This window comes from Grus americana, chromosome Z (assembly GCF_028858705.1).
Source record: "Grus americana isolate bGruAme1 chromosome Z, bGruAme1.mat, whole genome shotgun sequence".
NCBI lineage: Eukaryota > Metazoa > Chordata > Aves > Gruiformes > Gruidae > Grus > Grus americana.
This window is the reverse complement of record NC_072891.1, coordinates 1,935,579-1,949,394: the sequence shown is the minus strand read 5'-3', so window position 1 is coordinate 1,949,394 and position 13,816 is coordinate 1,935,579. Positions and strand designations below refer to the sequence as shown.

At 46.0% G+C, this 13,816-nt stretch overlaps 1 protein-coding gene across 1 annotated transcript in view; it reads left to right on the top strand.

Moving 5' to 3' along the window:
• Positions 1–13,816, top strand: part of DCC (DCC netrin 1 receptor) — a 366,068-nt gene that overhangs the window by 193,360 nt on the left and 158,892 nt on the right. The window contains exon 8 of the mRNA XM_054809591.1: positions 1,862–2,016. Coding sequence (XP_054665566.1) covers positions 1,862–2,016 — 155 coding nt within the window. The remainder of the gene's footprint in view (positions 1–1,861; positions 2,017–13,816) is intronic.

The following is a 13,816-nucleotide window of genomic DNA, read 5'->3' as shown; positions in this document are numbered from 1 at the left end:
TAAAATTAGCCAAGTTGGTCAAGCTCAGCTTGCGTAGTTAGAAAGAGCAGAGGCTCTGCCTGGCAGCGTCCGCGTCGGGGAGCAGCAGCCGTCCACGGCTCTGCTTTCGCGTTATCAAGCGCAACAGAGAATGTTTCTGCCGGAACAGAGACGTTAAACTCCCGTTGCCTCTGCTAAGGGACGATCCGACCATTTTCCCTGGGGACCGTTCACCCAGGCTTTGTTCAGTAAATCCTCGGAGGGCCGGAGCGACGGTGGAGCCTGGCGCCGGAGGATAGGACCGTTCTTCGGTCTAAGAAATCTCATTTTGAGGAAACGTTCCCCAAAGGAACAATAATCTCTGCTCTCTGAATTGCCGCTGTGCCTATTGCAGCCCAGAGAACCGCAGCAGCGCTACATGAGGTTTGACAATTAGTTGGTTTAGTCTTAAATGATTTTTTTTTTTCTGCAGCATGAAATCTACCTTTTTGTTGTTGTTGTTAGCTTTTCAGAGGGCTTCTAGTAAAGGAGTGAGGTACGCCACCCATAATAAATTGGTTACAAAAGCAATTTTACCTACTTCTGTTTGCAGATTGCCCATGAAATGACGGTGATTTCATCCAATTTAAACCCTGCTTTACTATTTAGGGATTGTGTTTTTCCTGGATAATCCCACATTAATGACTCTAGGTCTGTATCTTTGTCCCCAATCATTTTCGCTCACCGAGCAGCACAAAGCCCCGGCTAGGCAGAGCTTTGCTTGACCCAAGGAAGAGAAGCCAGGACCAGGACGCCGATACCCCTTTAGCTCTGGGTGCTTATGATGCCAGGAAAAAATTACACGGCTCTTACCCCGATGGGAGGATGATGATGATGTCCTGCGTGTCTCCCTGGCTAGGGGCTGCCACCTCCCAGTGTCTGGAAGGTCTGGAGACCATCACTGGCCAGTTGCCCCAGGACTCACTACTGGGAGCAGCTGATGGAGGAGTATCAATCGCATTTTTTGCCATGGCTCAGTGACAGCAAACTGCTGGCCAAGTTGGGCAGACGTAGAAACCTGGCTGATGCAGGCAATGGTGAGTGGCAGCGTTTCTTGAAACACGTTTGGTGCTGGACCCCAGGCCAGGCTCGCTGTCACTGCTCGGGAGGAGAAGTACCTGCTGCCTCCATCCACCAGTTTCGCAGCAGCTGATGGCTGAGTTTGCATACGTGGGGTGGTGTCCAACCATCTTTCTACATTAGGAGGAACTGCCCGGGCGCTCGTTTTGCGTAAACGAGTTTTCATTTTAGAGCTACAAAATGGTGGGAGGTAGCTGCGTCCTAGGAAGGACTCTGCGTGGTCCCTTTGCCTCTGAACCAGCCGCAGGAGCAAAGCAAAGACTCGAGGGGCAGGTGGTGGTGGTGGTGGTGGTGGTGGTGGTGGTGGTTTTGCAGGTAGAGCTTTTGCAGGAGCACTCACAAGGGCTCCATCTACAGAGCAATCCAAACCCAGTTTTCATTAGCTGGATGTTTGCCGTCTAATATGCTTCTCGCTTCCTATATCAAAGATGCGTACCGTTATTGAATAGCCATTTCTTTCGATCAGTTTTCCTGTTTTTGTTACATTAAGGAAGGCAAAGAACCGCTATACTATATACTTTATGAAGTGTTAAAATACAAGTCGGCTTTGTAGCGCTTGCAGCATTCCCGGTGGGTCCCATTACTTGAATTAGGCTTTTTAAAGTAAAAATCAAAAAAAAACCCCCGTAGACAAACAAGCCTCAAACTGAAGTTTGATAACTAATCATACCTTGCAGGCTACCAGCTGCATAAGTAAGTAACGCTTTAAGATCCAAATACATTTTAAAGTTTTTTTTTGTGGTTTCTGTTTGGTTTTTTTTAGGGAACGGGCAGTCAACACATCTCAATCTGGGACACTTCAACTTACCGTGGGCAACCTGAAGCCGGAGGAGACCTACACCTTCCGAGTGGTGGCATACAACGAGTGGGGACCTGGAGAGAGCTCGCAGCCCATCAAGGTCGCCACGCAGCCGGAGCGTGAGTGTGTGCAGGAACGGGGTCTTGGCGCGGGCGGGAGCAACAGCGGTAGAGACGAACTACAGCTCTGTGGTTCTCCTAGCGCGTCGGTTTAAGGCTTTTCATATAGCTCCTCTTGGAAAATATGGCCCAGTCCTTATGCAGGGTAATTATAACCTTTCTTCAATTTGTAATATTTCCCCCATTTTGTTCCTAGAGCTCTTGCAGAGCACCTAGCTGCTCAGCAGCAGCGTAGTGCTAGTTTGTGTCATGACTTTGATGACCACGCATCCCATCTCCTATTATGTGACAGCCTAAGTGATATCAAAAGCTATGCTATGGTACATAAGGAGTTGGGGTTTTTTACAAGGAAATGTGATAAACTTACTGAAAGATAGAAAAAAGAAGAGAAAATTTTTTCCAGTTGAGTTTTTATTGCAGTTTTATTGTTTGGAAGGTCCAAGAAGGGCCGTTGCAGAGAGAGGATTGAAACGTCGTTTGAACCCTTCCAAGGCAAAATTAATTATTCAGAAGAATTAATCATAAAAATGGGATTGGGATCTAGTTTTTAGCACCGAGACGGGTGCTGTGTCTCATACTGATGGGTGCTGGACTGCTTCGGTCAACCGTAGGGGTGATGGTGGGATGTTCAGCTGCTTTAATGCTCCTTCTGTAAGCCAGAAGGCTTCACCCTCTACAATAAGGTGGGAAATCTAACGCTTGACTGAAGCACAGAAACCGTTTTAACATCCTCACATGTTGCCACGTACAGAAATTTAACTGAAAGGCAATATTTGTCTGAAAACCCCTCGTTGTGCGAAGATAACAGCCGTGCCGGTAAACCCTGAAAGGTGTTTTCTTGATTCATTGCCGCGGGCGACTTGTTTCTGGGAGCAGGTAGAGGAGGTGGGAATGGCTCTTCGTGGCGGGGAGGACGAGAAGAGCATGGAAGCAAATCCTGTGATAAGGCGAGCCTCCGGAGGTGGCTTTAAGTGGGTTTCGAAGTATCTGGTTCTTTTTACAGCTAATCGGAGCCCCAGGAAAGGCGTCCGTTAGGGCCCGTGAGAACATGTGCGATGTCCTCTGACCAGGCAAGGGATGTCATGAGCAAGGGGAGAAGGGACCTCACAACTGAGGTTATTCTGTGATTTTGTGTCGATAGCTTTATTTATCGCAAAACGTGGATTTTCCTCCCTGTCTTCACTTCCCAAAGCCCCAAGAGTAATGATACGAGGGAAGTCTCACCCGAGACACGTAGCTTGGCGTTTTTCGGGATGGCCTTGCGGTTTAGGTAGGTCTTCAATTCCTGCTCCGAGATTGCTCTGCTGCTTATTGCGCTTATTTGCGGTTATGCAACTACCACGTGCAAACGTAAGTGAGGTTGTATCCCAGCCCTTTTTTGGGGGAAAAAAAACCCCCTTGAAAGTCAGCTAATGAATTCCTTTTGAAAGGCAGGTGTTAAGTCGTTAACCATCAGCATCATTTATCTATTGGCAATTTATCTCTGCATAGACACACAGATGTGCGTAAATGCACATATACACATTTCTGTATATGTTTGTTTTATATATATATATAAAAAACATATCTATATTTACAGAAGTAAAATAACATTTCAGTCAGGAAAATGCCTTCCCCCTCCAAAGCCCCAGTAAAAAGCAGGCACCGCTACCCCCTGCTGTTACCGTCTGAAGCTGCCACGCCGTGGAGCTGCCATCGCTGTTTAATGCGCAGCGTCGACATTTGGAATATCTTTCCTATTTAATAACTTCAAGATTTCTCTAAAGTGTCAAGTTTGAGCGTGGAGAAAATATTGCTTTCCATTTTTCTTTTTGCTTTTTACTGTTGACCAAATTATCTTATCATTTCGAAACAACTCTCTCTCCGGTCCTGGGAGGCAGTCAGCTTCTGTGTGGCTGTCTTTTAGAACATGCCGTAACTATTGTACAATAAATTACATGGCTGCACATAAATTGAATTTCCACATTATTTGAAAATATCAGAAGTATTATGCAACCTGGCATTGTTAAAGAAGAAAAAAGCCGATGAAAAAGGACATCTGAAATTCATGTCTGTCAGTGCCCATTTCTAAAAGTGCATACATTTGCTCAGTAATCAGTTTAAAAGATCAACAGAACAAGTTCCAGCTTTTTGAAATAATCATCCAGAATGTATGGGCTGGATTTATATGAAGGTTTTTGCCCCCAGATTAACACACACCCCCTTCTTTTTTTTTTTTTTTTTTTAAGTAAACTACAACCCCTTTTTCTCTGCCTTTATGGTATATAATTTCACTACAGTGTTATCAGTCTGGATTTAAATCCCTGCCTGCTTAAGCCATGTCTAATCTTTTCATACCACATGTGGAGACTTTGTGAGTTATTATTTTGGCTCCTCAAGATGCTGCTAAAGCAGCTTGGTAGTAGAGAATAAAGAATCGCATCTATTCTCGCAAGGAGGATTGAAATTGTCCATCCCAGCTTTGAAAGCAGTTCCCTGCTGTGGGACCAGCTCACTTCTTTTCACAGCCCTTATGAATTAAAACCCGTTTCCTAATAAATCCACGTCTCCACGATGTGTGAATTAGCTGGTGAAAGAGAAGATGAATAGGAAGACACGTTGGCATGCCCCAAAGAAACTCGACGGCGTCACTCCGGGCTCGTAAAGTCGCCTCTTACCATCTCCCTTCCAGTGAAATCAATTTAGCGTGCGCTGACATCTCCACTTTTACCCGAGCATCTTTTAAGGGCTTTATAAGGAATAATTAATTACTGTATCCTTCGGAGGTAGGGAAGTATTATTATACCTACTTAAGGGAAGCCCAGCTGTGTCCCCATATGTCTGCGCTATCCTGCGAGGAACAAACCTCTGACCGGCCGCGGTTGCCCCCGGAGGTGGGGGGGGGGGGAGCTGTGTTCCCCACCCCAATGTCCTGAAAATGGAAATTCTGAAAGAGAACCGTAGGGATTTGGGGTGGGATCATGAGTGGGAGGTTAGAGGGTGATCTGACTTGCACAGGAGACTTTGGGTGACTTTGGTCGCCGAGATCCACGCCTGCCTAGATACTTTTGTAATTACATGGAATTCCCATTAGAGGCTGGTGCATCTGACCTCGGAAATCGGTCCCTTTGTCACTTCAGAATTTCATTCTTTTTTGTGATTATGGTGGGGAAGCATTTATATTACTTTATTTTTTTTATCACTGACTGGCTGCACCTGAATTTTCTTGCTGAGTCAAATAGCAGCAAAAACTATCATCAATACTGCATTAAAGCAATTGCACCAGAAGCTATTCAAGGTTTCGGTTTGGGGTATTTGTCTTTTTTTTTTTTTTCCCTACAAGTTTTTCAGTGGAGACGATATTCTTTGCGGTTATTGCGCAGAAGACGTTAAAAAGACGTAGACAAAATTTCAACCGCAGTCTCTTTTAAACGTACATTTCTTATGCAAACGTCAAAACCGCATAGAAAATTGAAATGCCGTTAAAATGAATGCAATGAAATCTCACATGAAAAAGCAAGGGAAGGCAGGAATGTCTTTAAAGCCCACATAGGTGACAATTTTGTCAAGCAGCAGTTCCATATATGTTGATCTGCGCACATTAAGTTTGCGGCATAAACGTGTGCTGGATTAATTGAATTTTCTGACGACTTGTGTCAGACCCATCTATTTTAGACACCAGTGCAGAGACGGCGCCAGATCGTCACCTCTCGGAGGTGCTCAGGGTCCCCCCAAGCAACGCCGGCCGCCGTCGGATGCTGTTTCACCTACTCAGCTATTTTGGGTACCAGTTTGAGTCACAACGATAACGCTGTCACTACAAATGATGCTAAATGATCTCATGATGGTCAGGGTCTCGCAGAAATGAGAGCACCGGGATGAGTTTGGGTAGGCGTTGCAGGCTGTCTATAAGACCTCCCACTGAGGTGGGCTTGATCAGGTTTTTGGGATCAGAGAGATGAGAATCCACTTTCTCCAGTGCAAAATGGCCCTGGATCTGAGCGGGGGGAAGAAGCTGAGCTTCAGAAGTTGGGATGGCTGGAGCTAAGGCTCTGTGGCTTTGGGTGGATCATTGAAGCCTCTTGTTTTCTCCATCCCAGAATATAAATCAGCAATGCTGACAAAAGATGATCTTTCCAGGTCCCTTCCAACCTGGGCTATTTGTTGAGTCTATGACTTTTCCTCACACCCAGGTGTACAGGTCTATCCATGATGCTTAAACGATATCCTTCGGGACAGGGATTTCCCTTTCCATCGCGTACTGATGTAACAAAAAATAATAATCTTTACAAAACTTGCAGCTAGTCCCTAGGGCAACAAAGCTGGTGCAGGGTCTGGAGCACAAGTGTGATGAGGAGCGGCTGAGGGAACTGGGGGTGTTGAGCCTGGAGAAGAGGAGGCTGAGGGGAGACCTGATGGCTCTCTACAGCTGCCTGAAAGGAGGGTGTAGCCAGGTGGGGGTCGGTCTCTTCTCCCAAGGAACAAGTGACGGGACAAGAGGAAATGGCCTCAAGTTGTGCCAGGGGAGGGTTAGATTGGAGATTAGGAGAAATGTCTTGGGTATGAGGGAAAATGTCTTCACCAAAAGAGTGGTCAGGCATTGGAACAGGCTGCCCAGAGAGGGGGTGGAGTCCCCATCCCTGGAGGTGTTCAAAAACCGTGTAGACGTGGCACTTGGGGACATGGTTTAGTAGGCATGGTGGTGTTGGGTTGACAGTTGGACTTGATGATCCTAGAGGTCTTTTCCAACCTTAAAGATTCTGTGATCTAATGAGGGAGCTCCATCAGGACCCGTCTCTGCACCAGCCCGTCCCGCATCAGCTGTGACAGTGGTGAACTGAGGAGACGGTGCTCCTGCTCTCCATCCATCAGTTTACAATAATATTGCATTTATTATTTTAAAGTAAAAAAAAAAAAAAGTCTCAGCCTGAGTCTGCATTCTCACCCTGCCAAATTTTGTGTGTACAAAATCCCCGGAGTAATGAATTGGCCGCTTTGGTTTTGGGCAGTGTCTGGTTTGCAAGGTGCAGGGATTTTTTTTTTTATATTTTTTTTTTTTCATATATTTATCAATATACGAAAGAGCAGAAACATAAGCATCGCCCGTGTAGTGCCTCCGCAGTGAATTTCTCTTGTCATTTGATGAACGGGTGAAGCAATACTGAAAAATGCGTTCTGTGGAGTCATTAATATCCTCCTCATTTGTGTGTATTCTTCCATAATGGCTCAGTAAAATACACCCTGGGGTAACTTTATGCCATTCTTACATGGTTCTTTAATTTTATGAGTAATTTATGTGGAGCATTGGGGGGGGGGGCGGGGGTGGAGGTTTTCAATTGCTTTAAATTTTAATGAAATGTATCTTCCGTTGTAAAAGTTGGGCAGACCTAAAGGAAGAGATGATGTCTGTTCTTCTGTCTGCCTTTGATTCCCGCTTTTGGTTTTCCATCCGCTGTTTTTTTTCCCGGGCTTTTCATTTTTTGGGGGTCTCTTTCTTGAGAGAGACGAGTTGCTTCAGTCTCAGCTCTGGGAAGGTGCTTCACGTTGCAGAAGGTTGCTCAGGAGCAGGATGAGGTCTTGCTCTAGCCTGGTCATTAGGACACAGATGGTGTCCTCTGCACGGGGCCGGGTAACGCGTCTTTCGTTTCCTTTGTTTTGGTTTTTACAGCCGGTTTCATTTCAAATACAGTCAAAATTGAGTTTATTTTGTGGGGAATCTGAACCACTTGCCCACGGCGAGCGATCCGCCCGCTCCCGTCCCCAGCTCCCGCGCTCCCCGTGCCGCGTCGGGGCTGGGTCTGTACGTGCCGCGGTGGCGGTCAGGCCAGGTTTGGCTTTTTAGTTACATTTAAACTTGAGTAAGGGCTGGTTAATAGAGGCTCTTAGCATTGATAATTGTGATTAAAGATCACCTCATGCTGTTTTATTCTTCCGACTCTGGCTTGCTTTAGTGCCGTGGCCTTTTTTTCTTTTTTTTCTCTCCTTTTCCCGTTGAATTTTTGGTTTCTCTTGTGGAACAAAATACGGACCCTTAAGCCAGATTCAGTGACTCCGTCTGAATACGTGACACTTGCTGAATACGCGGTTCCCTGTGTGTCATGGGCAGGCTGATTAAGACCTATAAGGTTTACAACAAGGAGCTATAAGGAAGGATCAAATAAGCGAAAAATGGAAATTTATATTGTACTGCTTCCTAGAGACTTCGGAAAAAAAGTTGCAAAGAGGAGGAGAGAAAAATATTCTGCGCATTTTTCTTGAAGCTTAGATTGATTCTCACCTGGCGTGGCAGCAGCAAAAAAAAGCAGCCAGGTGAGCGTGTGGTCAGTTCTTGCAATATTTCTGTAAAATCTATGAGCAGATTCTTAAAGGTACTTAATCCTTCGAAGACGTCATACAAGCCCTTCTTTTCTGTGAGTTAGGAGGGCAGATTCGGCTTATTAATAGTGGGAGAGAATTTGTTACCACCTCGGTAGGCTAAGAGTTAAAGTGAAAAAACAAATTAAACCCGGAAAGTAAAACTGTTCATTTTCAAATTGTCTTGGGTTCAATTTAAAGAACCACAAATTGCTTGCTGTTCGTCATTCATCTTAATTAACCGAAATAATGCAGTCAAAATCTTTTCTTTTGGGGGTTTTGTTTGGTTGATTTTTATTATTTTTTTTCCTGACCGGTTCTTCTGCCTCCTTTAAAAAGTGTCAGTCTCATTAGAAAGTTGCGTTGCTCTATGAGATATGGTAATTAAAACTGAATTCAGATGCCTTTCAGCCCCTTTTTGATACCTCCTCAAGTCTTGGTGTCCTCTGTTACACAGAGGAAGAAAGCCAGTAGATGAGGAATGCACTTTTTATCAGATATATAGGCTGAATCCTTGCTACTGAACTCACGAGTAGTTCTCTCCGAGGCTTCACGCTTAGGGCGGAATTGCCGGTACATTCAACGTATGGCAAATCAGTGGCGGTCTCAAACGTCGTTTTCCTTCTCAGGTTGTCACTATCCCAGGAAGACTTGTTCTTCTGAGACACATACCTATCTTTTCATACCTTCTGGGGAAAAAAAAATAAATAAAAAGAAATAAATTTAAAAACCCTTTTGCTTTGGTAAAGTTTGAAAATACCTCTGACTCTCATCGTTCCCAAGAGCTTTTGAGATGTTCTTTCGAAGGTCCCTGAAAATCCCAGCATAGCTCCCCCATCCTCGGGGAGAGTTGTAACAGAAGCGATAAAAGCAGTTGCGTTTTCTTTCCTGGTGCTCCGGAGGAGTTGGCTTGAGTGAGATGCTGAGAAAGATCTGGTCCCGTTGCCCACTGCAGACCCCTGCTCGGCCGTAGCCCTCGCTCTCGGCGTGGTCTTGCTGCCTCCTGCAACACGTAGGAGAAACCTCTTCCTCCTCTTTCTCCCATCTTCTGATCCTTGGCCCGTTGACAGACATCCCTGCTGCGCGTCCCGCTGGGGAGAGACACCTTTTCTCTTGTGAAGAGTCTTACGGATATTTCCCTGGGATTTTAAACAGCATTAAATTAAATATTTTTTCCTATTGTTTTTAACAGATCTTCTCCTCTCCTCGCCATAGTCTCCACCCATTTTTCATGAACTTAAAATTTACTTGTGAATTAGAACAGTGTCGGTACTTTTTATTAAAAACATTTCTCATCGTGCTTACTTCTTCTTTAAAAATATTTTGTGTTTTTCATCAGACTCTTTAAATATAGGTTGCTGATAGCAAGAGTAGGGCAAGGACCAGAGGTTTGAGGTTCACAGGAAATTCTGATGATGGAGTCTCTTCTATGTTGAAGCGCAGTGAAAACAATTCTTGATTGCTTTTTCTGCTTTAATGAATCGATCTATTCTGTTCTGTCATCCAGTATGTAAAACTTGTGAAAAGCTTACGCTAAAAACAGTGAAAGCAATTAAAAAAATTATTTAGAAAAGAAGTATTTTGGTTTGGAAATGTCATTACTGGATGCTTCAGCATTATGGAATTATTTTACTTCATTTTTCTCGCTAAGCAAAAATTGTCACATTGTTTTTTCCAAATGTTTTGATGTCTGTGAAGACCATGTTTACCAGAAATAATCTGCTTCAGTGAAAATATATCCAAATGCTCTAAACGAGAAGAGGGATTTTCCATTTCTGAGGTTTGTCTACATCTCACACTCCTTCCTTTTAGTGCTTCATTGAGGTGGTTGATACAACGAATTCAGTGCTTGTCACCTAATCATTTCTTTTTATAAATAATAAGCTTCACTGGCTAGAAGTGTGTTGTAATTCTGCTCCAGGTTTGCTGAGATGCAAAGGCACCATTATGCCGCGTAAAATACTTTGCTTTGACTGACTTGCCAAGAAGGAGCAGAAAATTAAAGCCACTTTTATCTGAAAAAAAAAAATAAAAATGCAGAACAGATGAGCATATCTTAATCAACTATGCAAATCAAGGCGTCGAGCCATTTGCATGAAATCTCCATATTTATAGGTCCCTGACGCAAACGGTAACGCAGAGGCACGGCGGCCCTGCCTGGATGCCCCTCATCCAGGAGCGGCGTAGGACAGAGGGGCCACCCTCGCCGAGGCAGGGTTTACCCTGCGTGCAGAGGAGATGGCAGCTTGGGCGTACGGGCAGGCACCGAGAGGCAGGTGACGATGATGAAGATGTCGCCTTGCCAGTACAAAATATGTCGCACTTGGAAGCTCTTCTGCACTAGGGTCCGTATTCCTTCGTCCTTACGTCCATCAAGGGAGCGTTTTGATGCCGCAGTCCTCGGGCAGCGTGGCCGTCCTTTCCACTCGCTGCCGGCGAGCCGCAGGGCAGTGTCCCACCAGCCGGATTTGGCAGGTAGCTTTGGCACTGTCTGGTCTTTCTCTGGGCAAGAGCACTGGAGTGTCACTTTGCTGCGATCCATCCCAAAATCTCTGCTGAGCTGCAGACCGCTGGGATGTGTTTGTCTCCCTACAGCTTTCCTAAAACAATGGCGATTGGGGCAGCGGTAATGAGCTGGAAATGAAATGTATTTCCCCGAGCGTGATTTAGGCACCGGGAAGAGACCGGCTAAGTGCCTCCAGCTGATCCAATGCCACCAAATTTTACTGAACGGTGGTACAAAGCTCTTCTCCAACCTTTTGGTCAGAAACAAAGCTATCTCTACAGAGACACAGGTTTTATTTGTACGACACAGCCGTGTCTGGAGACCTAAATTATGATCGAGGCCAGTTGTGCTATGATTTCTACAAATCTCAATGGAGGGACTAGACCTGGGACAGCAGACTCTTGAACCTCTGCAGTGGAGGAAGGGTGTTGCACTCCAGCCTGCTTCTCCAGGCAAGTGCCAAATCATTTAAACGATTCAGGTGGGTCCTTTGTCCCCTTCTGTATTGGTTGTCTCTGTGGGATACCCAAGCCCGTCACTTTGTCACAGAGGTGTTTGATTACCCATCCCAACGAGTGTGCCCTCATGGCCAAGAAGGCCAGTGGTGTCCTGGGGTGCATTAAGAAGAGGGTGGCCAGCAGGTTGACAGAAGTTCTCCTCCCCCTCTGCTCTGCTCTGCCCTGGTGAGGCCACATCTGGAGTTCTGTGTCCAGTTCTGGGCTCCCCAGTTCAAGACAGACAGGGAACTACTGGGGAGAGTCCAGCGGAGGGCTGTGAGGATGATGAGGGGCCTGGAGCATCTCTGGTATGAGGAAAGGCTGAGGGAGCTGGGGCTGGTTAGCCTGGAGAAGAGAGAGAGAAGACTGAGAGGGGATCTCATCAATGCTTATCAATATCTAAAGGGTGGGGGTCTAGAGGAAGGGGCCAGGCTCTTCTGAGTGGTGCCCAGTGACAGGACAAGGGGCAACAGGGCACAAACTGGAACACAGGAAGTTCCACCTGAACATGAGGAAAAACTTCTCCACTGTGAGGGTGACCGAGCCCTGGGACAGGCTGCCCAGAGAGGCTGTGGAGTCTCCTTCTCTGGAGAGATTCCAAATCCCCCTGGACGTGATCCTGTGCCACCTGCTCTGGGTGATCCTGCTTTAGCAGCAGGGGGGTTGGACAAGATGATCTCCAGAGGTCCCTTCCAACCCCCACCAGTCTGTGAATCCTGCTCAGCTCCCCGCCCCGGGTGCTGCCTTACTGGGGGTTTGCAGGGTACGAGGTGCTCAGCTGTAATCGCTCTGGTCCTCTGCACAACACCATGAGAAGGAGGAGAAGGTCGAAGGGAAGATGTCCTCTAAAACGGGCTGCTGCCGAGCATTTCTAAAATAGCTTTGGATGTAGGAATTGAAATTCTGTCTCAGTTCCATTTGACATGCATTCATCTTTGTTTTATCTGGACTTTTCTTCCTACTCCAGAAATCTTGCAATATAAATAGCTAAGATAAAGAATGGGTAGGAGATGTATTATTATGCCATTTTATGGGAAGGAAATTGAAGCGTAAAAGCATTAAATTATTTATCCAAGCTCCCTCTGGAAGTCTGAGCCAGAGCCAGGATTGCTGTAACCTATCTTTCCGTGCACCGTTTCTCAAAATAAAAGGTTGAATTTCTATCCCCGCTGAAGTCAATAGGAGTTGCTTTTTAGTTCTGCGGATGCTATCATTTCACGTAAGTGCATAGCAGGGCCTCCAGCCGTCGTAAATGCTCTTCCGTTCCGAAAGGTTTTCCTTCCCATTTTTCAGACCTCAAAGAAATGCAGGGCTCGTTTGGACACCCAGAAGCAGATGGATTTTGTAACAAAAGCTTGGTTTCGAAATGAACTCATCTCACTGACTGCAGACTGTTTCTTCGCTGATGACGTTATTTTAGTGTTGGTGTTTGCACCCCGGGTTTGCTTTCAAATAGCTTGTTGACATTAGTGAAATCTTAATAAATTTTGATTCGCAGAGAGATTTTTCTCCCCAATGCAAACTGGTACAATAGCCTCCTTCATCCAGAGTCTCGTGGCTTTCCCGCCACAAATACAGCCCGTCAGTAATAATAGTAGGAAACCGTTTTAAATATTGTTTAAATTTGAAATGTTGTTTAAATCTCGTTCCCTTTCCGAGTTGCGTAGCAGGGCTAACTGGTTGGATACAGCGGTTCAATTCCTCGAACTGTGCACTGTGATGTATGCTGAAATGCTTGAAAGGCAGGCAAAATGAGTGTGGAAGTGGAAATGCTGACTACTGAAGTTACTTTTTAAAGTTTCTTATTAATTAAGAGCCTGTATAGGTGTCAGGCTACTTCTGCCGCCACTGCTTTATACATTTCTGGCCGAGGTTTTATTTGGGAAGAAGATAACACGGTACTCCCACCTGCCTCTTGTTCCAGACTTTCTAGAGTTTGTATTGCGGTATTGTGTCCCACCGGCACGTTTGGGGTCTCTGGTGATGCTCGGGTCCCCTGAGCTCCCCGTCCTCCCCCCCCACAGCCGGAGGGAAGAGGAGGACGCGTTTCCAAACCTCCTCTGATAAAAGCAGCACCAAGAAGGCACCTTCCCTTCGCTGCGGAGTTCGGAGCTGAGCCGCCTCCATCACATCGCTTGGTGGTACCAACCCTGGTCCCGCCGCGTTCCTTCGCACGTCGAAGAATATTAGATCCACGCATCCATCTGTGATGTGCAGCTGGGCACCACGTGAAGACTTAAAAGCCGAACTAATGAAAACCAGAAGACTCTGTGAAAATATAAACGGCGGCTGCTTCCAAAAGCTGACTCCAACACCAGCTCTTGTGGATGGCACTGGAGGTGACCGGGGCAGTCCTGCCAGACAATTGTCATATCTTCAGAGCGTGTCCGGTGCGGGGAAGCGGGTTTCACTGTGTTAATAATTACGCTGTCTGCAGGCCTCTGAAGTTGCATCTTTCCATGCA